Source organism: Schistocerca americana, chromosome X (genome assembly GCF_021461395.2).
Source record: "Schistocerca americana isolate TAMUIC-IGC-003095 chromosome X, iqSchAmer2.1, whole genome shotgun sequence".
Lineage (NCBI taxonomy): Eukaryota > Metazoa > Arthropoda > Insecta > Orthoptera > Acrididae > Schistocerca > Schistocerca americana.
In genome coordinates this window covers 250670447-250697116 of record NC_060130.1, presented here as the reverse complement: position 1 = coordinate 250697116, position 26670 = coordinate 250670447, and the positions used below count along the sequence as shown (strand labels likewise).

Here is a 26670-nt window from a genome sequence, read left to right as displayed (position 1 = left end):
TAATACAACTTAAGGATTAACATATCACAGCGTAGAGACGCTACAGTTAGTTCGAGTCCGTGGAGATGGAAATGTACTCAGAGGAGGATATTTATAATGGGTTTCATTAAAAAACTGTTTGCTGTTCGCACGTGTTATTCAGGGGAAAGCACAGGAAAAAAATTAAGACAGTCGAGCTGGAAATTTAGCAATACAGCAATACAGGTCACCGCTAGTTCACTTAGACACGTCACTCTTCGCGTATTTACACGCCGATGAGTTCAAGTTACTTAAAAATGGAAGAGTTATATTGCGAAGGCAAGAATAATAGTCTAAATTTTAAATAAAGAAGTTCACGGAAGTAGAAAGAACTGAAAATCTAATTCTTATAAAAAGCATCAATAATTTCCACTCTAAAATAACATTCTATCTTCATTTATTTACTAAGCGGTATACAAAGTAAATCTTAATCACGATTGGTTCGTTCAATTAAATGCTGAAAGTGTCGATATTCGTAAGAGCTTCAACATTTTAATACCCCAATAATCTGATTCTATCTGTGAAGATGACAGAATCCTTAAACGCACTGTAATTGACCACATATTCACATTTTGTAATAACGGTGGGTAGTAAAAATTGGGTCACGGGCGTAATGGGGTAATAAAATATTTTCACGATATAGTTGAAAATATATTCATAGTACGAGCAGTAATAAAAGTGGAATGCTTTCCGCAGCGGAGAAGCGTCGTGTTCTCCGTTTTATGTACTATAAAACAGCTCTATTAAAAAGGGGAACCGACAGGGTCGCCGTCGTCGCTACCCGGGTAAATAATGGATACTTCCCATCATGAACGGCCTTCCTATCTTCTTGCGTGGCTGCGGGCTTCTGCTAACACGGTTAGAAAACACCGGGACTTCTCAAAGTTGTTAATTAAAATAGCCTGAACATCTCGGATTTATTTTATGAGCATGGTGTCGTAGGAGCAACGACGTACATGACATAGTTTACTACTAAGAAAATCATCCATAAAATACTTGAAAATTACCTAAAGCCGAAATTGTACAATCGTACATGAAATAAAGATAATGGCATCTGAAGGAATCAAGAAATCTTTCAAAAAATCCATCGCGGACCCTATCGCATTGAAAGTTATATTAATTAAAAGACTGTAATAATTCCACCCCCAAAGAAGGCAAACGTTGACAGGTGTGAATATTACCGAACCATGATTTTAGTAAGTCAAGGTTGCAAAATATTGACACGAAGTATTTATAGGACAATGGAAACATTGGTAGGAGCTGACGTCGGGGAATATGTAGATGTGTTTGCGTTCCGGGGTAATATAGGAACACTGAGGCGATACCGACCCCACTGCTTGATTTGTGAAAAATGAGGTTCAGGTGCTCTGGCGTTCAAGGGGCTATTTTTGAAATTTAGACTTCTTAAAACGTTATTCTAACACTTTCCTTAGCATTTTAAATCTGTGAACAGAACGTTTGTTTTAAATCGCTTCAACAGCAGCAAAAGTTCTATCATATCACACCTTAAAAGCTGTGGTTCTGTTTTTTATTTTTATTTTCGTCAGAGGTACCGGAACGGCGTACCGGTGTGTACCGCCACAAATCAAGTACAGACTGACGTTTATGCCAAGTGTAAATTTACAGAAAGGTTTTGACAATGTTGACTGGAATACGCTGTTTGAAATTCAGAAGGTACCGGGGATGAAATAAATATATATAGGGAGGCAATGAATACTTATGTTTAAATTCTATAAGAATCGGACTGCAGTTTTAAGAGTAGAAGGACATGAAAGGGGAGCAGTAGTTGAGAAGGGAGTGAGACAGGGTTGCAGCCTATCCGTTACGCTATTCAATTTTTACACTGAACAGACAGTATACAAAACTAAAGAGAAATTTGGTTGGAAAGAGGACTAAAGTTCAAGGAGAAGACACTAAAATTTGCGATTTGCCAGTGGTGTTGTAATTCTGTCAGATATGGCAAAGAACTTGGAAGGCTTTTGAACGGAATAGATAGTGTCTTGAAATGGACTTGTAAAATTAATATCAATAAAAGTAAAACAAGGGTAATGAGAAGTAGTAGAGTTAAATCAGATCATCCTGAGGGAATCAGATTAGGAAATGAGACACAAGCAGTAGTAGACGGTTTTTGCAAGAGAAGAGTTTCTGAAACAGAGAAATTTCTTAACAATAAATATACACTTAGGAGACAGAAGTCATGGGATAGCGATTGCACATATACAGATGACGGTAGTATCGTATACACAAGATATAAACGGGCAGACATTGACTGAGGTGTCTTTTGTACTCAGGTGATTCATGTGAAAAGGCTTCCGATGTGATTATGCCGCGCGACGGGAATTAACAGACTTTGAACGCGTAATGGTAGCCGGAGCTAGGCGCATGGGACATTCCATTTCCGAAATAGCTAGAGAATTTAATACGTGCCAAGAGTGTCCCGAAAACAGAAAATTTTAGGTACTGCCTCTCACCGCGGACATCGCAGTGGCTGATGGCCTTCACTTAACGACCAAGAGCTGCGCGGCGTTTGCGTAGTGTTGTCAGTGCTAACAGACAAGCAACGATGTGCAAAATAAACACAGAAATCAATGTGGAACGTATAATGAACATATCCGTTAGGACAGTGCGGCGAAATTTAGTGTTAATAGTGTATGGCAGTAGACGACTGACGCGAGTGCGTTTGCTAGCAGCGCGACATCGTCTGCAGCGCCTCTCCTGAGATCGTGATCATATCGGTTGGACCCTTGGCTACTGGAAAACCGTGGCCTGGTTAAATGAGTTCCGATTTCAGTTGGCAAGAGCTGATTGTTAGATCGCGTGTCGCCAGATCCCACGAAGCCATGGACCTAAGTTGTCAACAAGGCACTGTGCAAGCTGGTGGTGACTCCATAATGGTGCAGCCTGCGTGTTTACAGGGGATGGACTGCGTCCTTCGGTCTGTTCAGTTACTTGGAAACCATTTGCAGCCATTCATGGACCTCATGTTCCCAAACAACGACGGAATTTTTGTGGACAACAATGCGTCACTTCACTGGGTCACAATTGTTTACGACTGGTTTGAAGAACATTCTGGACAATTCGAGCAAGTAATTTGGGCTCTTAGATTGACCGACACGAATCCCATCGAGCTTTTATGGTACTTAATCGAGAAGTCAGTTCGTGCACAAAATCCTGCACAAGCAACACTTTCGCAATTACAAAAGGGGGTCCGACACGATATTAGGAGGCATCCCATGAATTTTGTTACCTCAGTGTAAATGTACGTGATACGAAGTGTTCTCTGAACTTACTCGTCAAACATGTAGTATTGTACGGAAGTGAAACGTGGACGATAAACAGTTCATACAAGAAGATGGTGGAGGTTTTTGAAACGTAGTGCTACATGAGATGCTGAAAATTTGGTGGGTAGATCGAATAAATAACGAAGAGGTACTGAATCGAATGGAAATTAAATATGTGGTATCGATAGCTACGATGCCATAACCTAGGTGCGCTGTGCTAGGTTGGCACTACGACACCGCCCTCTAGCCGGCGCTGTGGAGCTCTGCGAGCGCCGCTTCAGATTCAGCCTATTTGATTCCGAGTAGACGACCAAGCAACATTGTTTCTATTTCATAGTGGGCGAGCCACTACAGATTTTGCCCCTGTACAGTTTCGCACCCACGTGCTCATCTTCAGTGCAAAGTTACGTATGTCATTGACTAATATTCTCTATTAAATGTTCTGTTAAGTTAAACGCAGTACTGAAGCATTTCACCTTTTCCTGCTCCTGCTCACTTCCTACATTCAGCCTACCCTTCAGTTTACAGGAGCAGACTCACGTGCCGCCTTCCAGGCGGGATACAAAATAAAGTGCATTGTACAATTTGACAGAATAAAGGGATCATTTGATGGGACACAGCCTAAGGCCTCAAGAAATCGTGTTTGGTAATGGAGGGAAGTCTAGGGGTTATAATTGTAGAGGAAGACCAAGAGATGAATACAGTAAGAAGGTTCAAGCGGATATTGGTTGTAGTAGCTATACATATAGGAACAGGCTTGTACAGAATAGACAAGCGTGGAGAGCTGCATCAAACCAGTTATCGGACTGAAACCACCACCACCACCACGACTACTACTACTACTACTACTACTACTACTACTACTATGGGTGTTTATTTCATAGCAGTTACAAAGTAGGACAAGACAATTTATTGTTACTGTGAAAAGTCTCACTACATCGAAGACGTGTGGAAGACTTTCCCCTACATTGGCTCCATAAGATGAAGGCCTTTGTCAATACAACTGAGTAACTGCTTGGACTGACTGACCTTCGCTGTCGCTGGTGTCTGAGAGCGGCGGCTCGTTGGCGATGTACTGCCGGCCGCTCAGCAGGTTGTTCTCCACCACCGGCCTTTTGTCCTCCAGCTGGCGCCGGAACGCGCGGTGGTCATCCTGAAAAAACGCAAACACTCTTACTTAATTACACTCACCGTCTAGCAAACAGTCCACGGTTATACTGAGGAAATCATCCTCATTACTTATCGTACCGAGTTCGCCGGACGAAGATTTAAGACCTGCTCTTTTTGAGTACCATTAGTACGAAAGGTTGATTGCATAAGCTCTATAGAGAGTGCCGTTGGCACAATATAACCTTCATAAAGAGCTAAGGCATATCGTCGTTGAAATAGTAGCTCATAAGTGACTATTCCAGTATTCCATATTTCGGTCAGGTGTCCTACTTAGCGCACTTGCTATTACCGTGGGAATGACGATTTGTCTATTCTTAACTATGTAAATGAAGCTAAAGAATGCAGTGTGAGTGAAACGTGGTAAAAAGTTTAAATCCCGGCAAACTGCGAAAGAATGAAGTAGCACATGACTGGAAAGTCGGAAGATCCGTCTGCTGCTCGCTGACAATGCTGTTGCCCGGAAGGGGGCTGCAGACAAGATTGTAGGGAAATGCAGGACGGTCTGCTGAGAATCGACGACTGATGCAGCGGCTGACAGTTTTTTTCACTCTGAAAAACAAATGACCGTCTCCATACGCTACGAGGGGCGTTCAATATGAAATGGAACATCATTTTCTCGGCCAGTCTCTGTTGAAAACAAGTATAATTTGTTGTGGAGCATTGTGGAATATTCCCGCTTTAGCCCCTATAGCTTCACGAAGCTCCGATAGGTGGCGACGCTCCACGTTGCCCTCAAAACAGCGTCTGTAACGAAGGTGCGTTCCAAACAGAGTAGAGTCATTGAGTTTTTTTTTAGCGGAAAACCAGAACAACGCAGATATTCATAGGCGCTTGCAGAACGTCTACGAAGACCTCACAGTGAACAAAAGCATGGCGAGTGGTCGTGCGAGACATCTGTCACCATCGCAACAAGGTCGCACAAACCTGTTCCATCTCCCACCTGCCGGCCTGCAGCACACAGTTTCTACATCTACATCTATACTCCGCAAGCCACCCAACGGTGTGTGGCGGAGGGCACTTTACTGCCGCTGTCATTACCGCCCTTTTCTATTCCAGTCGCGTATGGTTCGCGGGAAGAACGACTGCCGGAAAGCCTCCGTGCGCGCTCGAATCTCTCTAATTTTACATTCCTGGTCTCCTCGGGAGGTATAAGTAGAGGGAAGCAATATATTCGATACCTCATCCAGAAACGCACCCTCTCGAAACCTGGACAGCAAGCTACACCGGGTGCAGAGCGCCTCTGTTGCAGAGTCTGCCACTTGAGTTTGCTAAACATCTCCGTAACGCTATCACGCTAACCAAATAACCTGTGACGAAACGCGCCACTCTTCTTTGGATCTTCTCCATCTCCTCCGTCAACCCGACCTGGTACGGATCCCACACCGATGAGCAATACTCAAGTATAGGTCGAATGAGTGTTTTGTAAGCCACCTCCTTTGTTGATGGACTACATTTTCTAAGGACTCTCCCAATGAATCTCAACCTGGTACCCGCCTTACCAACAATTAATTTTATATGATCATTCCACTTCAAATCGTTCCGCACGCATACTCCCAGATATTTTACAGAAGTAACTGCTACCAGTGTTCGTTCCGCTATCATATAATCATACAATAAAGGATCCTTCTTTCTATATATTCGCAATACATTACATTTGCCTATCTTACGGGTCAGTTGCCACTCCCTGCACCAATGCACCAAGTGCCTATCCGCTGCAGATCTTCCTGCATTTCGCTGCAATTTTCTAATGCTGCAACTTCTCTGTATACTACAGCATCATCCGCAAAAAACCGCATGGAACTTCCGACACTATCTACTATGTCATTTATATACATATTGTGAAAAGCAATGGTCCCATAACACTCCCCTGTGGCACGCCAGTCTGTAGACGTCTCTCCATTGAGAACAACATGCTGTGTTCTGTTTGCTAAAAACTCTTCAATCCAGCCACACAGCTGGTCTGATATTCCGTAGGCTCTTACTTTATCAGGCAACAGTGCGGAACTGTATCGAACGCCTTCCGGAAGTCAAGGAAAATGGCATCTACCTGGGAGCCTGTATCTAATATTTTCAGGGTCTCGTGAACAAATAAAGCGAGTTGGGTCTCACACGATCGCTGTTTTTTCTGAATCCATGTTGATTCCTACAGAGTGGATTCTGGGTTTCCAGAAATGACATGATACGCGAGCAAAAAACATGTTCTAAAATTCTACAACAGATCGATGTCAGAGATATAGGCCTATAGTTTTGCGCATCTGCTCGATGACCCTGGAACTACCTTTGCTCTTTTCCAATCTTTTGGAACCTTCCCAAATTCTGCAGCGTTGGAACGTGCAGACACTCTCGTTCGAGGTGGTCGGCGGATCACAATCAAACCCCTCGCTGCACAACTGGACGTCTCTGATAGTAATATTAACACAATCGTCCACCAGTCGGGGTACTCAAAGGTGTGTGGCCGCTGGGTTCCGCGCTGCCTAACATAAGACCACGAAGTGCAACGTAGCACTATCTGTGCGGAATGGCTTGCGCGCTACGAGGCTGATAGTGACAACGTTTTGTCGAACATTGCAAGCGACGAAAAATGGGTCACCACTTCGAACCGGAAGCAAAACGGCAATCCAGGGAGCGGCGCCACACCACCTCTCTACCGAAGAAGTAGTTCGAAGCCGCACCCTCTTCTGGTAAACTCATGGCGGTGGACTTCTGGGACTGTCATGGGGGTTATTCTGTTTGGAGTTCTCTCTCGCGGTGCAACGATCAATTCGGAAGGGTATTGTGCTACCCTCAGGAAATTCAATAAGCGACTTCAGCGGGTTCTTCGCAACAGAAATGCAAACTAACTTCTCCTCTATGGCAACGCAAAGCCTCAACAACTCTACGCACCTGGGAGCAGCTCACAAAACTTCACTGGACTGCTTTTCGATATCCTGGATTTCGCATCTTCCAACTTCCTCCTGTTTGGCGCAATGAAGGACTTCCTCCGCGGGAAGCAAGTGGATGATGGGGATATTACTGATTCAGGACGACGTAGGCTTCGACTTCAACCAGTAGACTGGTACCGTGTGGGCATACAGGCCGTCACAGTAAGGTTGCGTAAGGGCGTTACAAGGAACGTAAATTATGTTGAAAAATATGGCTTGTAGCCGAAAGAGTGAAGAATAATATTGTGTATTCCAATCCCCGACAAAAACAACCTGCTTTTTGAAAAAAAAAAAAAAATGTGTGTTGCATTACTTACTGGACGCCCCTAGTACCATTAAGGTAAGGAACAATTTCTTTTAAACATTTTTGGAAGGTTACTGTCAACAACCGTTAAATAATGTGTAAAATGCATATTTGAATCATCAGCTGTTTTCATTTTACACCGAAACATCTACCGGTTTCGGTCTTGGACCATTTTCACATCATCAGTGAAGATGGCTCAAGACCGAAACCGGTACGTGTTTGGGCGTAAAATAAAAACAGCTGATGGTTAAAATATGCATTTTATCAAACAATTTCTTTCTTACTGAAAATATCGTCTTGTGGAACGTTCGACATTTCCATCAACGAAAACCTTGACTCCAGGAACTGCTTTCCGCCACTAAGAGATAAGCGGCAATCAATAATCATGTGCTGAGTCTGCGGGCTCTTTTGCATTTGCGCGGCAGCACGACGCAAGGCCAGTTAAGTGGTATTTTCTCTTCGAGTACGATAGAAGCAAGTCGTAGTCACAGAGAAACCTACCTAACTGCGTGCATTATCCATGCCAGGTACGAACATCGAGCCGTGGCTCTCATCACGCACTGACGCTACTTCCTTCTCGGGGCTTATTTAGGCCAATTCGCACAGAGTTGTCAGTAAACAATCCTCACCCGTCGTTCGACGTCCTTATGCTCGTCGCTTGGCGGATGCGTCTCGGCCGTGCTGAGGCTCTGTTCCACTGCACTATTCCTTGTGGTATTTGTCTCATCTGTCCCACAAACACCACTGCTGGGTCTTCTTTCGTTTCGTATTCGCCTCAACTGTTCAGCATCTTTTAATACAAACTATAAGCCGAAATCTGTCTTATTCGCTTTAGTGCTATATTCTATTTATTGGTTTATTTTCTAGTTCCAGGGAATGATTAAATTGCCTAATAGCCGGCCGCGGTGGCCGCGCTGTTCAAGCGCTGCAGTCCGGAACCGCGGGGCTGCTACGGTCGCAAGTTCGAATCCTGCCTCGGGCATGGATGTGTGTGATGTCCTTCGGTTAGTTAGGTTTAAGTAGTTCTAAGTTCTAGGGGACTGATGACCTAAGATGTTAAGTCTCATTGTGCTCAGAGCCATTTGAACCATTTTGAATTGCCTAAGACTCTTGTCAATAAAATGGCTGTTCATCTAAAAACTGTCAATTACACGTCATTTAGGAACTTCTCACTGACGAGGAGAACACGCCAAGTACCATAATGCGATTTCACAGAAATTCACTCAATGGAAGAGAGGTCAGAATAAGCGTACACATGTCTTGGCTTAGCCGTAGATACTCTACCGTTTCTGAAAGAACGACAGACCAGATTTTCGAGGTATTTTCCAGGCACTTCATGTGTCTTTGACTGCATGATTTCCTCAGGCGAAATAGTGGCACAGTGGTGTTCGGTGCAGTTTCTTAATTTTGTGCCCCGTGATTATTATTATTATTATTTTTGTTTTTTATTTGTACAGGGTGTTCGAAAATTCCTGTTACAAATTTCTAGGATTTGTAGAGGGAGTGAGTACTTAATATTTTGATTAGGAACCTATGTCCCGAAACTTACCGCTTCCGTTCTACGACGGTTTCAGTTCAGGTCTGTAAAGCGTCCACGTCTGCTGAGGGAAAGAGAAAAGTCTTAAAGTTGCTCGTCCTGGACCAGAACACGCTTCGTAGGTACAATATCTGCAACAACGTTAGTGGTCGCAACCTCTAGCTGCTGATGAAATGCATCAGCACTGGTCTGTACGTACAGTATGCTGGACTGTTTTGGACTACGTACAAGCAAATGTGCTTAGATAAATAGATGTTTCGTTATGTTTCCTTTCGAATTGTTACTTAATACTTGTACTGCATCACGCCTAGTTCCTCAAGCAGAGCCCGCCGTTGTGGCAGAGCGGTTCTAGGCGCTTCAGTCAATACCGCGCTGCTGCTACGGTCGCAGGTTCGAATCCTACCTCGGGCATGGATATGTGTGATGTCCTTAGGTTAGTTAGGTTTAAGTAGTTCTAAGTCTAAGGGACTGATGACCTCAGATGTTAAGTCCCATAGTGCTTAGAGCCATTTGAATCATTTGAACTTCAAGCAGAAGTGGGCGAGTTAAACATCTGAACTGAAACCATCGTAGAACGGGAACGATACGTTTTTCGGGCATGGGTTCCTGTTCAAAGTATTATGTACTCATTCCGTTCTATAAGTCCTACAAGTTTGTAACGGGAGTTTCCGAACACCCTGTACACCAATGTCCATAGAAAATTACTGCACGAATGTTTTCTAGTGCGTACTGTTATAACGTTGTCCTTGTTCGTCATAGCATGTGAGACGAATGAATTAAAAAGAAATAGAATGAGAAAATTATTTGAAATGGTTTTCGGTGAAATTCCGTAGTTATCTTGATTCATAATCAATTGCAAACGCCAGTTTTCGGAAATGTGATGCGTTAAGCATTTTTTGCTGCGAAATTATTGCCAATGTGCGAAATGTTGCAATGTTAATGGCGTTTCTCAGCAGCGTGAGGTTCATACGAAGAAATGTCACTGTTACAAATCTGCCTTCTCGCGATGCTCGTGGTGTTCGGAATATCTGAGTTTCGAATGTTCCTACTATCGGTATCATCCAAGGCATTGCGCCAAATCGTCCTGAACAATAAAAGTACTAATAAAATATAACAATTGATATGAGAATGAAATTTCAGAATATGAGACTTTTAAGAAGAATGTAACCCCTCAACATACCATACACACATATATTCTATAATAAGTGTGAGATCCAGTTGTAATTTTACAATTAATATAACGCCCATGTACCCACTAATGTGATAAGAAACATTCGCGTAGTAACCTTCTACGGTCATGGGTAGACAAATGAAAGCAGTAAAAATAAAATAAATAAAAACAATAATCGAGTTTCGAACTCGGGCCCAAACTTAAGGAGCCGCGACGCTAACCACCGACCCACCATTCCGTTTGAGGGACATCGTGTGGTAAAATACAAACTGCAATAAGAACAATTTTTACAGTAAAAAAATATTTCCAGTGTGACTTCCTAAAGATTTAAATGGTGTACCGGGCTGAGAGTGGCACGGTTAATCTTTTTTTTTTCCCTCGCAATCAATGCTCTTACCATCTGATCTATCCGGGAATAATAAGGGCGCGACTCACAGCTCCATTTATCCAGTACTTTTCTCCCCCTTCCCCTACACTTTGCTGTACATCTTTGTGGACAAACATTCCAGGGATTTTGTCCAACTTCTATGACAGTAAGCCACTTTGACAAGGGATGTCGTATATCTGGGTGCAGGAAGTCCCTTCCTGGAACCGGCCTTCGACACACAGAGCCAAAGTCCGGCTCACTGCAGTTCACATGTCACGTGGTAGCTGAACTGCCGCTTGTCGGCATATTGTTGTTAAACCACTCGGCTAAAGAAAGAATCAGTGCCACCCAATGAGTAATTCTCGATTAAGGTTAGGAGCGAGAATTGCCTCTACGAGACACTTGGAGCATGCTCTGAGGAATTTTTTACTTTCCATTGGTCTGTGACGTCTTCTGTAAAATTAGCGAAATTGTTCTTTCAGACAGTGGACCCAAACATATAAATGTGAAAGGAAGGTAGCTGTGACGCTGAGATGGGTAAAAAATAAATTTGTTTGTTGCAAAAACACAGAAACTTTTATTACTTTAAAAAGAAAATTACTTGCAATAGACAAGTATTTCAGTCAACTAATAATCTAATGTCAATGAAGGTCTCTGTTACGAATTTTATACTTGTCGAGGTACTGCATCTATTAACATTAAACGAAAACCACTTTTTCAAGGTCTTAAAATGTACTAATGATCCGATGTGTTTTCGATTTCTGGATTGGACTGACGGGATCGCCGTCTCTGTGTGGGTGGATGAGGAGGAGTCTGCTGTGATTTTCTTTAGTGTCACTGTGTCAAAATCTCTCTTATATATTCTACGAATTTTTTCCACGCATCGACTTTTTTTAATTTATACGATCGGCTGCGGAAGGCCCCACAGTAATTCCGCAATGATACTCACTACATGGAATGTAGTCACTGTTCTTCCATCGTGAGTCACGCACAGAAGATATTTACTATATCGCATACTAACGACTGGCAGTGAGCAGTATCTATAGAGCTAAAGCCTTGATAGTGTCTACCGAAATTCTGTGCGAAGAGCGAAGGAACACGTCTGGTAATAAGGGGCTCAGTGTACCGGCGATTCACTTGACAAGCTACATGACGGATGCAGTTAGCCGTAGACGGTCCTCAGCGCCTCTTGTGTGAAAGCACACATAAGGGACCATAAGGTTACTAGCTTCTATACAAAATTTATGTTACCTCTTTCAGATCAAGCTATACACTGTAATTTATGGTTAAGAGAAATACGGGCAAGGAGGAAGTCTAAACAAATTGTACAGAGATGTTCGGAGTTGGCTGTTGCGCCAAGGTATGTAATGTTATAGACCGAGGAGAAGCGAAAGAAGCAAAAGCAGTGGCTGGCGCCCGGCAGATGATGAAGTGCAGACGACATGAGAGCCGCCAGTGAGTGATGATGACGGATAGGTGGTGGCCGCCCAGGAAGTGAGCCCATTATTACACCTGCTAGGGCGCAACACGGAAAATATGGATACAGAGTAAACACTTGATAGTTCACGATTCAAGACCGGTCGTCATAAGGTGTTGAAAACCAAGAAAATAAACTAGATAATCCAGGATGAAGCAAAACCGACAATAATCCACAGAATACAAATCCAAATCGAAGTCTAGTTGAAATCAAATAAGCAACCATGTCACGAAAAACCTATGTACGCGAGGTAGAGACTTAAGCACAGCAAGAATCGAAATGTCTTGTAGGGGCCCAACGGCTGCGTTTTATCTACGGATTGACGTCAGTGACAGCCTCCTGGCACCTTTTACCGGCCGCCAGAGGAGTCACTGATAGCGGAAATCGCAGGTTAATCTGTCAGATTGCCGAGATATAGCAGTTCCACTCCCCTTAATAAGAGCTTAGGGACAGAAGTGTCGCTGTTGGTATTGTGATCGCTATACTAGAAGGAGGAGGTGTGAGTGGCAAGCCAAGCAAATGTTTGCTGTCCATCCCTGTGTCTGGTGTCGCTGTTTTCTCCGCTCGTGGTGACGGTATTGTGCTAATGCTGGAGTCAGCTGGAGCATTCCGGCCTTTCAGTCCATGCTATAGGTTAGTGGTGCTGATGGTGAAAAAGGGTCCCATTCCATGGGTTATCAGCCCTGACAGCAACCTGGGGATGTGTATCCGCCAGGCGTCTGTAGTTACGTTGAACCAGCTTCAGGGCAGTGGTAGTTATCTCGAACTGGAAGCCACGAAGATTGTGTGCAGATAGTTGGCGTATCATACCGGCATGTCGCCATTGGTAAGCACTGCAAACGTCTATTTTTACCGGGCGGCTCTGATGACGCTAGTTTACATTCTGGGACTCTCCCGAAGATGAGAGCTAAAACCTCTGTGCCCAGCAAGTAGCTGGTGTAATGGTTCGGCTGGCATGGGCATGTTGTAGATCTCAGGACATCCCAGTGTGTCCAGATTCGGCGGCCATGCAGCAGTGCCGCTGGAGTGCGCCCTTGTATTGGTGTGGTCTTGTAGGGGGTCAGGACCTTGGCCTTTGGTGTGGTTAACAGTGTTTTGAATATCTGCACCTTAAAGATGCGGACGAACCACTGGCTTCACAACTGGAGTTTGGGTGGAACAGCCCTTTATGACATTTCAAGAGCAAACATCCTTAAGGGGGGTAGGACGTCAAACGGGCCGACTTGGAGCAGGAGAGGCATCACAGGACATTTTAATTTCCACTGTCTATACTTTTACAAATAAATTCATAAAACTTTGTCAGTATGACCAGGAAGGATTCAGAATTCACACTCATAGGAGTGGAAGTTCGAAAACATAACGAAATGATTTTTTTTACGTGTGAAATTTCATCATTATTTTCACTTACTAATGGCAGTATTTGTTGCTATAGGTACACTTTTCTTCATAAGTAAGAGAGATTCTTCGATGAATTTTGCACAGCATACAAACCACACTTAAAGGTGTATGAAACACTAGAATATTCCAAATCTATTAAAAACTGTGGTAAAAATTGAGGTAATTAACTATAAAATTTGTGTTTTTTCTAAACATGAAGTTTAAAATACAACAGTTCATTCGTTTTTTCATATATTAAATAAATTCTAGACTTTCATACACCTGTGAGTATGGTATGTATGCTGTGCAAAATTCATCGAAGAATCTCTCTAACTTATGAAGAAAAGTGTACCTATAGCAACAAATGCAGCCATTAGTAAGTGAAAAAATGATGAAATTTCGCACCTAAAAAAATGTATTTTGTTATGTTTTCGAACTTCCACTGCAATGAGTGTGAATCCTGAATCCTTCCTGGTGTTGCTGACAAAGTTTTATGAATTTATTTGTAAAATTATAGACACTGGAAATTAAAATGTCCTGTGATGCCTCTCCTGCTCCAAGTGGGCCCGTTTGACGTCCTACCCCCCCTTAAACATACTGGATGGTAACTGAAGGCTATTGTTGTAAATGTTTGTTTACAGGGACCGTTTAAAGGTGGATATTGTCTACAAGGTCTTGTTATCTCCCTTGTTGTTACATTTGATATTCGCAAGAGAACGAGGAAAATGGGTATATGATGAAGAGCGACATCTCTCTGAGGGACAGGCTGGTGACTTACACATGGACGCGCTCCCATAGGCGCTACGGCGTTGACCAGGCATGGAACCGTTGGGGGGTAGGGGGGGCGAGGGGGTGCTGACTGGGTTGACGCACAGGCCTGTCAGGAGCGGGCTGTCCTCTTGAAGTCCTGTGTAACGCCGGGTCAGTTCACGTGCTGTCTTGTGAGCGCCTTCATGCGTATCATCCTCCAGTGGTCATCGTGCAGAAGGTATGCCACAGGTATGCAGTGGTGTCGGGGTGACTACCGTCAGAAGTCATCGTCTGATGTCGGCATCAGTACTCCATGTACCATCTGGATCCTGTTTCTTTTTGGAAAAATATTTGCCGAGTTCTCGAAGGGAATGGGATAGGAGGCGTTCCGGCCAACCTTGACGAATGTATTTCATATCGTGTTTGAGGTTAAGGTCCTTAGCTGTGTCCTTCGCAATTAGGATGCAGTGACAAGAAACTCTTGTACGCGGTCTTGTAAGGAGTCTATTTGAAAGCGCAGTATTTCCCGAAAGTCAAATGTGCGATCTGGTCGTATGGGTGGTCTGTGTAGGGCATCGACGTTAGCATGTTGTGCTGTCGACCAATAGTGCGATCAAGAATTATAGTGGCTGAGGAAGAGGACGCAGCGTTGTAGGCATTGTGCCGTTTTGACCGGAAGGCGGCTATGAGGACCGAGCACAGAAGTCAATGACTTATGGTCCGTTGTGAGGTGAAATTATGTCACATATATAACGTATGAAATTTTTGGGTGCCAAACGTGATACCCAGTGCTTCTTTTTCGATCTGTAAGTAACTCATCTCGGTTGAAGCAGCGATTTAGAACTGAATGTGAGGAGTTGTTCACACTCATAATAGTTTTTGTGAGAAATAATGGCCCGCTCTGTCGCGGTACGACATATCAGTGGCCAGGGGAAGACATTTTCACGAGTCATAGGTCGCACATACAAGTACTGAACTTTAGACAATGTTTTAACTTGTAAAAAGCCTCCCAAAACAGCGGCGGCCATCCGCGTTTTGCACTTTTCTTGCGTGGATTATTAAGGGGACTGGCGATCTGGAAGGCATTTCGTATAAATTTTGCATAATAATTTCTTTGGCCGCGAAATGACTGAAGATATTTCCAGTAATTCATAGGCACTTCGATTTTTGTATGACTTCCACATGTTGCTGAGTCCACTTGCTCTTGACAGAATTTGCGCGTTTGAAGGTTGCACTTTAATCCATTTTGTTTTAGTGCCTGGAACAGCAGATGTAAGATATTGTTTTCCTGTAGCGCCACTTACTAACATCTTGTCCAGAGAGCTGACTGTGATCCAGAACGTATTGAATTCAATACTCCAAAAGAGTTTGGAAAATTGGTCGTGCATCAGCAATTCCGACAGGAGACTTGTTGTATCTGTAAAATCCAGTCGGAGCGTCGATAACCATGAACTGGCGGGACTGTTCGTCTAGGGGCACTTGTAAATCAGTTTCGGGTAGATCCATTTTAGAGAATTATTGTCCACTGACAATTTTGAGATGAGCTTTTATGGCCCTGGAATGGGACAGACGCAAAGTTCTAATTGTGCATTTATATGTGATTTAAGGTCACCACAAGTAGTAAGTAACCAGACGTCTGCACAACTTCGTTTTTGCAACACAGGTGTGAGGGTGTGTTGTTGCGTAAGACGATCTAATTCAGACATGAGGCTATACCGCAATACTACAGGTACTAGTCTAGCTCTAAAGTAGCAAAGTGCTGCAGAAGACTGAAGCTGAATGTGAGCTGCATAATTATTAGCACACCCTAAGCCTGTTGTAAATAAGTATAAAAATTCGGTGAATCAATATCATCGATTGGCAGAAGTGCTCATACACTGTTGATGTCGTCTGATATTTTAAAACCAAAAGATAAAAAAATCATCCATCCCAAAAATGTTTTGTGCCTGACGTGATAGCACAACTATGAAAGTAATCAGACTGCTGACTTTTTGTATAACGTCTTTAGTATGTACTTATCATGCAAAAGTATGCGATGCTTCCTGCAGGATTACAACCTTTGTGATGTTGGCTAAAGAGGCAGAGAACCAGTGCGAGCATAGGTTTCCCCATTTATAATAGAAACTGGCGAGCTGAAACCAGCAAGAAATTTTACTGACATCTTGAGATGTTGGGTGTTCTATCCGGTATCAGTGTCGTGTATGCACAGTATTTCGACAACGTGACTCGTTATCTCTGTCAGATGCTACCCTAGACTGCTAGCAGAGTGAAACGGATCCAATATTTATACATACTGCCTCCTCCCTCCCTGGTAGGTTCTACTGCCGCTCCATCTATGGTCCTTTCCCACTAGAATTGTCCTGAGACGTTCAGTTTTGGTCTGGTGCACACCTGGCTGCGATCTGGTATTTACTTTTCGGTCCGGTGCGCCCGACCGCAATCTGTAGTTCTGTTCTCAGTACGGTGCACATGGCTCTCTGTCTGGGGTTCGCTCCCGACGTCCACATTCTCAGTTCTTCTTTTTATTGGGCACTACTGTAGCAACTGCTGCATTTTTAGCAACTCTCAGATTTGGCTGAGTTGGTGCCCTGTGTCATGACTCATCAAATTTTCTGCCATCTTTATCACTACTGACTCTCTTGTAACGCTTTCCAGTACCTGGGGGTTTGTGCCCTCGTTTCTTCATACATGATGGTACGACTAATACGCAGACAGTGGCTGATTTAGTTTCCTGTCTCAGCCGTGTGTGTCTGATGTGCTTGGCACCTGATGTCCACTGTCCCAGTTGTTTGGTCAACGTACGACATGTCACAATGGCAAGGTCTGTTATAAATTCCTGGTTTTCGTAAACCAAGTTAATCTTTCACATTTCCCAGTAGTCCTCTTATTTTGTTAGGTGACAGAACACGCACTTAATGTTATGCTTCCAGAGAATCCTGTTGATCTTGGCAGAAGTAGATTCATCTTGCTCGTCTTCTCTATCATATGCAGAATGGCTGACTGAATGACCTTGTGAATCTGTTTGACTGTGTATTCATTTTTGCAGAAAACTTAGCGTATATGCTCCATTTCTGATGTCAAACTATATTGGTCTGACAGCCGTGTTTGCCCTGTGGACCTACGTCTTTAGAACTCCATTCTTCTGCGCTGTATGATGACACCTGTAAGTCTGCAGGTAAAGGGTGTGTGTTGGTATGCGATATAACCTGTGACCAAACGACCCACTGCTCTCCTTTTGACCATCACATCCAGAAATGGCAGCTGACTATCTTTCTCCAGCCGGCTGGAGGTTCGAATCCTGCCTCAGGCATGGATGTGTGTGATGTCCTTAGGTTAGTTAGGTTTAAGTAGTTCTAAGTTCTAGGGGACTGATGACCTCAGAAGTTGAGTCCCATAGTGCTCAGAGCCATTTGAACCATTTATCCTTCTCCAGTTCGATGATGAACTTCATATTTGGGTGGCGTGAGTTGAGATGTTCGAAAAACATATGGAGCATTTCCCCACTGTGAGGCCAGATCACAAAGTTATCATCCACATACCTGAAGAAGCATGTGGGTTTCTATCGAGTCATCTATAATGCTTCCTCCTCATATTTCTCCACGAACAGATTGGCAACCACTGGAGACAGGAGGCTGACATGACTGTTTCTTCTGTCTTCTCGTAATATTGGCCCACATGCAGAAAATATATAGAAGTTAGTCTATGCCTGAACAGGTCCATGAAGAGCCTTGTCAGATTTCTTTGCAATCAGTTCCAGTGAGTTGGTTGGTTGGTTTGTGGGATTGAAGGGACCAGACTACAAGGGCCATAGGTCCCTGTTCCAGTGAGTCTCTCAACGGTATCTTGGCAAACAGGCAGATCACATAAGAACTAACAATTATATCAGATTCCGGGATATGAAGTTGCTTGAGACACTTTATGAACTACTCTGTTGCGAATGTGGTGGGTACATTTCTCCACATATGAGCACAGCAGTTTCTTCTCATACTTCGCTCCTGGTACGTTGATGCACCAGTGTTGTTGAAATTGGACGTAGTGGCAACCCTGTTTGTGTACTTTAGGCAGGCTGTACAGTTTAGATGGAAGTAGCAATATTGATCGTAATTGTTTGATGACATTTTCAGGCATGTCTGATGTCTTCAAACGAGCCCTGGTCTTCTTGTCCACCTTGTCCGTAGGATTACTTTCCAGCTGTCTGTATGGTATGTCCTCCAGAAGTTGGACATTCTCATCACAACCAGTCTTCTGCATAATGGCTGTATAATTCGCTCTGTCTGCTGGAAAAACCGCGATGGTGCTGTCTTCCTGGAGTTTCTTGAGCGCCAGCCACTCGTTACTGGAAATCTTAGATTGTAGAGGTTTCGTCCTTATGATCAAGGTCGGCCACGGCTTGCAAAACTTGACGCAAGCACACGATGTGCTGCACACGCGCGGTCTGTGCTGTCTCAGCATGACTTGGCTTTGTTCGGTACTTCTCAGACCTACTCACTGAACTGCGACATTTTTATAGCAGCGACACTGTTTTTCCCAGCATTTGGTGCGGTATTTTGCGGTCGGCGAGACTTTTTTTCAGTTCCGCAGAATCATGGAGTCAGCGCTATTTATCCTTCGCTATTTATTCGTTGTATAAAGAAAGTTCGTAGGTCCAGACACTGTTTGCACAAAAAAGGTAGTCTAGTGATCTATCGTCCCAACCTTTAAAAAGGAATGGGAATCTCAGAAGAGAAACGTTTCAATTCTAAACATCTCTTATGCCGTCGCATAATCGACGGGTACTGCACATCTGCCAAATTGTGTTATAACGCCATGCAGAAACAATGTATAGACTTAGCTGACGATGAAAGAGCAAAAAATTAAACGATCAACAGGTGATTTGTACGGGATTCATTGTTCTGTACATCAAGATGCACTTTGTGGCAAATTAAAAGGCATGGAGCATATGATGGAATCGGTGGTACGAGCAGCAAATTTTCTTAAGTCGCACGCTTTATTACATAGCCAGCTGCAACTGTTCTTGATGGAATTCAACATAGAATAGGAGACGTTATGTATTACTGCAAAGAACGTTGAGTTTTTGAAGAAAAAAGGAAAGCTGAAACGAAGATTCAAATATCCAGAATGGATTGCAAACCTCTCACTTTAAATGGATTTGACTGCATGCTACCCACAGTAGTTGCAAGGTGAGAAACAACTTATTTCTGATTTGGTGAGGTGCACTTAAAGAGAAAATCGCATTGTGGAAGCGACAAATTCCGACAAAAACACCGTCAATTTCCCTGCGCTCTCTGGCGTTACGGAAAACGACAGTTTTGAAGAATTCATTGTGGTGTTGAAAGAATTACAGGAATAGTTATCTAAACGTTTTGAGAACACTGCCAATCTTAGATCTGCTTTTGAGCTGTTTTCAAGACTGTTTGCCTGTTCAGCTGAAAGCGCTCTTCTACATGTGCAGATGGAACCGATTGATCTGCAGTGCAGTTCCCGTTTAAAAGACAAGTTCTTTTACAATAAAACTGTCCAGGAATTCTATCCTGTTTAGCCACTGGAAGAGTTTCTACGTCTCCATAATGTGACTGTAAACATGACACAATGTTTGAATCAACATATGTGAATGAAAGGCTTTTTTCGATTACAAAACTAATTGAGTCATGATTACATAGCAACCAGAGCGACAAAAATCTTCGTAGTTCTCTGTGTCTTTCTGTGTCCAGACAGTCTGTACCAGGTATAAATTTTATTGTGTCTCGAGTGAGACGAATATAGTTAAATGATACTGACAACTTTTTGTTTGTGGCCTTTGTTATTATACAGTACGAAACCAAGCAGCATGCAAAACGTTCAGTGTTCCTTGCCATCTAAATGCAATGTGTTTGCAGTTTCCCCCCTCTTCCCACTCAGACGACATGTTCTGATAGTGGGGGAAGTGTGCAGGCAGGCGACAGAACTTCACACACGAGCGAAAGCAATGCAAACATGCACAATTCTTGGCTGCCCCTAGTATAAATACCGAACCTGTCCCACTGGACTAGCAGTCTCAGTACATGACGTACATATCGAGTAACACTGTTAAAATAGTGTGCATGGACGACTCTCACAACTGGCAGAACGGCTAGCACTTCAAGAGGTCAACACATCACTGGGAAAGCCTTTCCCTATAAGGCCACCGAGTGCACCTACGTTTAGGAAACCAATTTGGATACCCTGTATACACTTCCTGCTGCTGTCGCAGCGAGGTTGGGCGGTACAGTGACTACATGCAGGCTGAGCCAAATACGTGCCACTGCCGATTTGTTGCTTGGCATTTGTACCAAAATGGACGTAGGGGTGTGAATCCCAAGTCGGATGACGACTGTAAACTTGATAAGTTCCGATCACATTTACTGTAGCGTGGACTGGAACAATATTTCACACTATCTACCTCCCTTTGATCAAAACTTTGTTATGCTGCATTCGATATTTTAAGCGCTTTTACAGGAGATTCGCTTCTTTCCTCAAAATAGTGCTGTACTGCAGCTGACATTTTAAAAGTTTTTGCTATTGTCAACACGTCTTCGAGAAGCGATGTGTTAATTTCATTGGCTGTGCAAAAATGTCTTTATTTGGTAATTATTGCATCACGACTAATGATACAACATAAGCCTGTTTCCTGCTAGTCCTTTTTAGTCTCGGAAGGTATGCTAGAGAACTGCTGTAAAGTTTGGAAGGTATGAAATAAGGTACGGGCAGGAGTAAAGCTATGACGGAGGGTCGTGAGATGTACTTGGATAGATCAGTCGGTAGAGCACTTGCGCGTGAAAGGTTTAAGTCCTGGTCAAGCGTACAGTTTTAAATGCCAGGAAAGATTCGAAAGTTTCACCTTAGGATTATTTATAATTTTGATTTCCACACAATACGCGACACTTGTGGGTCAGCCCTTTGAGATCGGTTGCCCAAGCTGTATAGACCGATGCAACTTCTCGTGACAACGAACAAAAGGGAGCCTAGCTGCTACATCATGTATTCGCAGATCGTAATGCTTAGAGAGGTAACTATGGATTTCAGACAAAACTAAGCACACAAATTTATCGAGAGGACGTAATTTTTGTACAAGATGAAGTATTAAGGGGTTAATAGATAGTAGAAAATCCTCTGTTTAGCAAAGTCAGTTTTCTACTGGCCTGGAAGTGGAGCTGCAGACTTCTATAATGTGAATCCCAGTCTTCATCTTCTCGATGAAATGATGCGTATGGTGGTGATGGATGCTTGTTCTGGCCTGATGAGTTGCTGTAGTATAAGCTGTTGATCCAGAGTTTGCTTATGTAGTTCTTCTTGTCGTGCCTGGTACTGCATTTGAAGTTTCCGCTGTTACTGCCACAGTTTCATGAATTTATGGTCCACGATCACTGAAATTAGGTCCGATACTCTACACACACGCAAAGTTCGAGTCCTCGTCTCCAGTATTACACCTGCTACGGCGCATCACGCTCTTTATGACACAGAAAATTTGTATACTCGGTAAACACTTGAAAGTTCACAATTCCAGTCAGCGTCAGGTCCTCGTATATTCTAAAACACAACAAGGGAATAATTCAAATAGTCCAGTGCCCAGCAAGTCCGTCAAAAATCCATTCAACGGCAATCCAAAAATGTAGCCGAGTTGAAATCCGGCAAGCAGCCAGCTCACAAAAGTACGGCGCAAGCGAGGTAGAGACTTCAGTGCAGCACTATTCTAAGTGCCTTGCAGTGGCCCAGAGGCAGGGTTTTATCTCCGGCTCGACGTTAGCGCGCAGATGCCTCTCACCGGCCGCCAGAGGAGTCGTTGATAGCGCACATCGCAGGGTATCGACCTCGCTGTCGTATGCCAGAGTTAGCGCACCTGAGGCTCGCTATAACGAATCTGCTGCTGCGCGCCGACCTGATAAAAGAGCTTTATTACAACCACATGCGTCTTGTCACTTCTTTGAAAATGTGTGTTAACTGCTGGCAAAACACATTCCCGCACATCCACATATAAGGGGGATAATGAAGGCCAGTCTACAAACACCTGTAGGAGAACTAGTCCGTGTGGACAAGAGAATCAACTGCCGCCTGGACAAAGGAACCACACGAGCATTTCGCCGAAATGATTTAAGGAAAACTGCGAAAACTGGGGAGAGGAAAGCGGAGCAAAACTCACTGTAAATAACGTCACAATTTCACCAAAAACCAAAATTGCGCGAACTACATACGAAAATAAAGAAAAGTAATACATTAAATCTACAATGGCTCAATTGCGTTTTCACTTTGGTTGTGAGGAGATGGTAGTACTTCGAGAAAGAAAACAAGACACTGCCATAAAAGTGACATACCTATATCACAGAAAACACTATCTGAAATACAACATGCTCTAGGAAAAAGAATAAAATACGCAATTCATCACATGTCTGCTTAAGTCAGTACGGCTAGACCTCGGGTGGACTGTGTTCCGCCCAAGGCAGTGTAAAGAAAGTCAGTTTATTGTGACATCAGCAACGCCGAGTTGTGGAAGGAGGGCAGTTTGGTGGTGATGAGGACTTGGCGTGGGGAAGCGACATGTCACATGGACGATAAATAGACTGCAACTTCGTCGCTAATCAAAAAAATATAGACGTAACACGCTTGAGATGCATCCACATTTGCGTCTTCTTGGAGGTGTGACTGAAGAAGAGTACCTCTCCACCGACGAAACTCGGTATCGAGCTTATCTGCTACATGAATTCTTTAAAGAATTCATCGCACAGACTTGTCAATGAGGTCTTGGAATAGTTACAGTATTCAGCGGAGCTCGTCTGGGATGCACTAGAGAAATGAACTACATTCCATCAATCGTCACCGCGGACGCTGGTCGCCGTGTAGTAATTATAACAGAAACATCGCAGAACATTAGACGGTGTGATACATACAGGCATATCATTTACATTGAGGAACACCAAATTCATGGCAAAGAGAGAAAGATACTTCTCACTATCAATGTAAGAAGTCCTGCTAGTATTATTCTATCATTAAGAATCCTATAACATTCTCTGGAATCAGCACAGAATACAGTACGGTTTGTTTTGCTATAAAAATTCTTCCTCATCCATTAGCATTCTTACAAGACATCCTTTGGTGCGGTGCAGAAAATTGTATAACCTTTCGAAGAAAAATTGCAAACAGTGGGTATTAGATGTAAACTGAAGGTGGAGGGGGAAGAAAGAAAAGGAAAGGAAAGGGATTATCGATGTCAGCTGCACCGTGACTTCTGGTGGAACAACGGCGACGAGTAAAAATGTGTGCCACGCATTCATATTATGGGTATTACGTCAGTTTGCTTTGAATCTGTTAGTCAGGTGAACATTACGAGACTCCTTGGGAGAAAAGGTGAGAATGATGTGTTACGGGTGTGATGTACAGTATTTTGAGGCTATAGCCCTGGTAATTGGAAAATCTCAGATAAAGACGATCGCACACTAATCATCATATCCAGAGACAGGAACAAACAGTTGCCAGAGCAACAAGAGGTAAGTTTTGAAAAAGGTGAAGGTAATTATTTTTCATGTAAAGTAGTACGTCATTCATCTAGCCACATGCTTTCCAGCCGATAATCCTGAAATGTATTATGAAATGAAATATTTATTAAGGAGGATCAGAGTGATAGATATTACCTGAAGAACGGTTTAGGTCAGAATAACAACACGGACGGCAGATAAAGAGAACTTAGGCCTCTCAACTTAAATCCTCGAATTCCAGATGAGAAAAATAGTCATAGTAGCCAGCTTCGACAGTTGTCACATAAACTAGCACAGTTTCAGCGAAAATACCGAGTGAGATGACGCTAGATTCACATTCAAGAACGGAGTTCAAATCTCCCTCCGAACATACTTATTTAAGTGCTCCGCTGTTCCCTTGAATCACTTGAGACGAATGCCAGCACAATTCATTTCAAAGGGCGACGAACCATTTACTGCCTAATCCTTGTACATCCCAAGCTTGCGATACGTCTCTGATGACATCGTCGTCGATGGGATGTTAAGTCCTAATTTCAAACCTTTACAGAAGTAGACAGAAAAATATGCAAATGGCAGATACATTAAAGTTGGGGATGGACGAAGGGCTACCAGACCAGATCATCTTGATCCATGCCATCTCCCATTATTTCTTCATGGATGATAGTGAAAAACACAGATACCGACAATGCAGAAGCCCTCAGGCAGCTTAAGTTAATGGGTATCACAAATAAGTGGAGTATTTTAGTCAGTGCTATGTCATAAATCACAAATAAACGGATAATCACAATTAGCATGGTCTTGGCGTGACGGCAATAGCCAATAACAATTGATCGCAGAAGTGTAACAGAAAGCAAAGTGTCGCTATTTTGCTTTTCTTCTTCTTCTTCTTCTTCTTCTTCTTCTTCTTTTACGGTCTCATTGGACCACTGCAATGAATAATTTTCTCGTTAGCTTCTTGGACAGGTTTTCTTCTCGAATTGCCCAGTATATTTCCATTCGTTCCGATCTTTTTTGTCGTACCTCATTGCAAATACTCTTTTACTTCATTGTCGTTGGCCTATTTTTGGTTTAAATCTTATTTTTATGTTTTTCGGTTTCTTTAAATTTTCTGTTTTGTTTTGCAAATCGTCCAGAGTTAATTCTAGCTCTTTCGTATCCTCCCTGATTTCCTTATCCATCCTACTTGTTCCTTCATGTTCTGAAGTTTCTCTAAATTTTTTCTTTGGTTTCCTGAGTCGTCATAATGTGACAAAAAAAAAAAAGAAGGAGCGGGAGATCCTTTTTCCGTACAGTACCTGTAATGGGTCCCAGCTCTGAAAAGAGTTTCACTTCCGTCACCTCTGATTGAAGTATCGTCATCGTCTTGTAATGTTTTAATTTAGTTTTGATTGACAGACATTTTTATTGTATGTGGACCATATTAATTTCTGAGCCGTTATAATTTTGTTACTTCTTACTTGCCACGTAGGTTTCTCTTCCAAACTGTATGTTGAAATTTCTCCTAGGTATTTAAATTATTTCACTGTTTTTACTTTCCTGATATTTACTGTTATGTGGTTGATTACTAGTGGATCTGCTATAAGTCTTTTCGAACGATATCTGGAGTCCTATTTTTTGTTCTTTATTTTGTAGGATTGTTACTTGATTTCTGGCTTCTTGAATGTTACCAGCTAGTAACGCGAAGTTATCTGCGAATCTCAAATATTTTAAGTTTATTTGGTTTTTCTTGGTTCCAGTTCTTAAGTTTTTAGGATTTCCCTTGTACCGTTCTCTCATCACGTATTCGAGTGCACAGTTGAAAAGTAACCATCACCCCGGTTTAACCCCGTTTTAATCGTAAATGGCTCATATATTTCTCCTCTGAACTTTACTTTAGATTTGGTGTTTGCTAGTTTATCATTTTTATTTATTTGGGATAGAGACCGAAATTGGTTAGTATATTCATCACTGTAAATTTGTGGATACAATCATAAGCTTTTTTGAAGTCTGCGAAGTTTATGACTTGTTTTTGACTTCTTTTGTAGTAATTCATTACCAAACTGAAAGTGATTATCTGTTCTGGGCAGCTAACCCAGGGTAGAAATCCTCTTCTTGGTATTCTCCTAGTTCCAGCTCAAATTGATGTATACAACGATTGAATAGAATGATTGACATGACTTTGTATGTTATATCCAAAAGGGAAATTTCTCGATAGTTGTCCCGATTTGATGCATCTCCTTTATTGTGCAATGGATGGATTAGGGCTGTAGTCCAATTATAGCTGTAGTCCAATTTTCTTCTTCGTTCCCGATTTTCACTGTGCATTGGTGTAATGGTGTCTTTACCGGTTCTGCAGCTAATCTACTCCTATGGTCTTTTTTTTTTAGTGTTTTGGTTCAGTTAACAAATTATGTTATTTAACCTTAGTCGAAAACTGGAAACAATGAGCTGGAAAATTTCGTACGATAATCACAATTGATATTCCTAAACGAGAATATCACAAGAGATAGCACATTTAGTTAACTTAATATGAGATCGGTAAACTACAGATGTTGATTGGAAGATTCTGATGTGTGGCTTTCGTCTTAATTGGAGACGATTTTATTAACCGATCACACTGCCAAAACCTCTCGCGAAATATGTCGTAAGTATAACTAGTTCGTGTGAAATTTGCGGTAAGTGCGTGTACAGTGCATTGTTGTTGCTAATGATGATGAAGGGAGAGTGAGGGGGGAGGATGATAGTCAATTGTCACTACATCGCTTCCCTTGCATCTCTAAATGTGGCTGTCTATCTGAAACTTATTCGTCAGACAGACATATCACTTACAGGT

At 42.7% G+C, this 26670-nt stretch overlaps 1 protein-coding gene across 1 annotated transcript in view; it reads right to left on the bottom strand.

Moving 5' to 3' along the window:
- The window catches only part of LOC124555944 (dystrophin-like), a gene marked incomplete at its 5' end in the record, with an annotated part of 300198 nt that overhangs the window by 167171 nt on the left and 106357 nt on the right, over positions 1-26670 (bottom strand). Inside the window, one exon of the mRNA XM_047129994.1 lies at positions 4329-4452. Within this exon, the coding sequence (XP_046985950.1) occupies positions 4329-4452 (124 nt within the window). The remainder of the gene's footprint in view (positions 1-4328; positions 4453-26670) is intronic.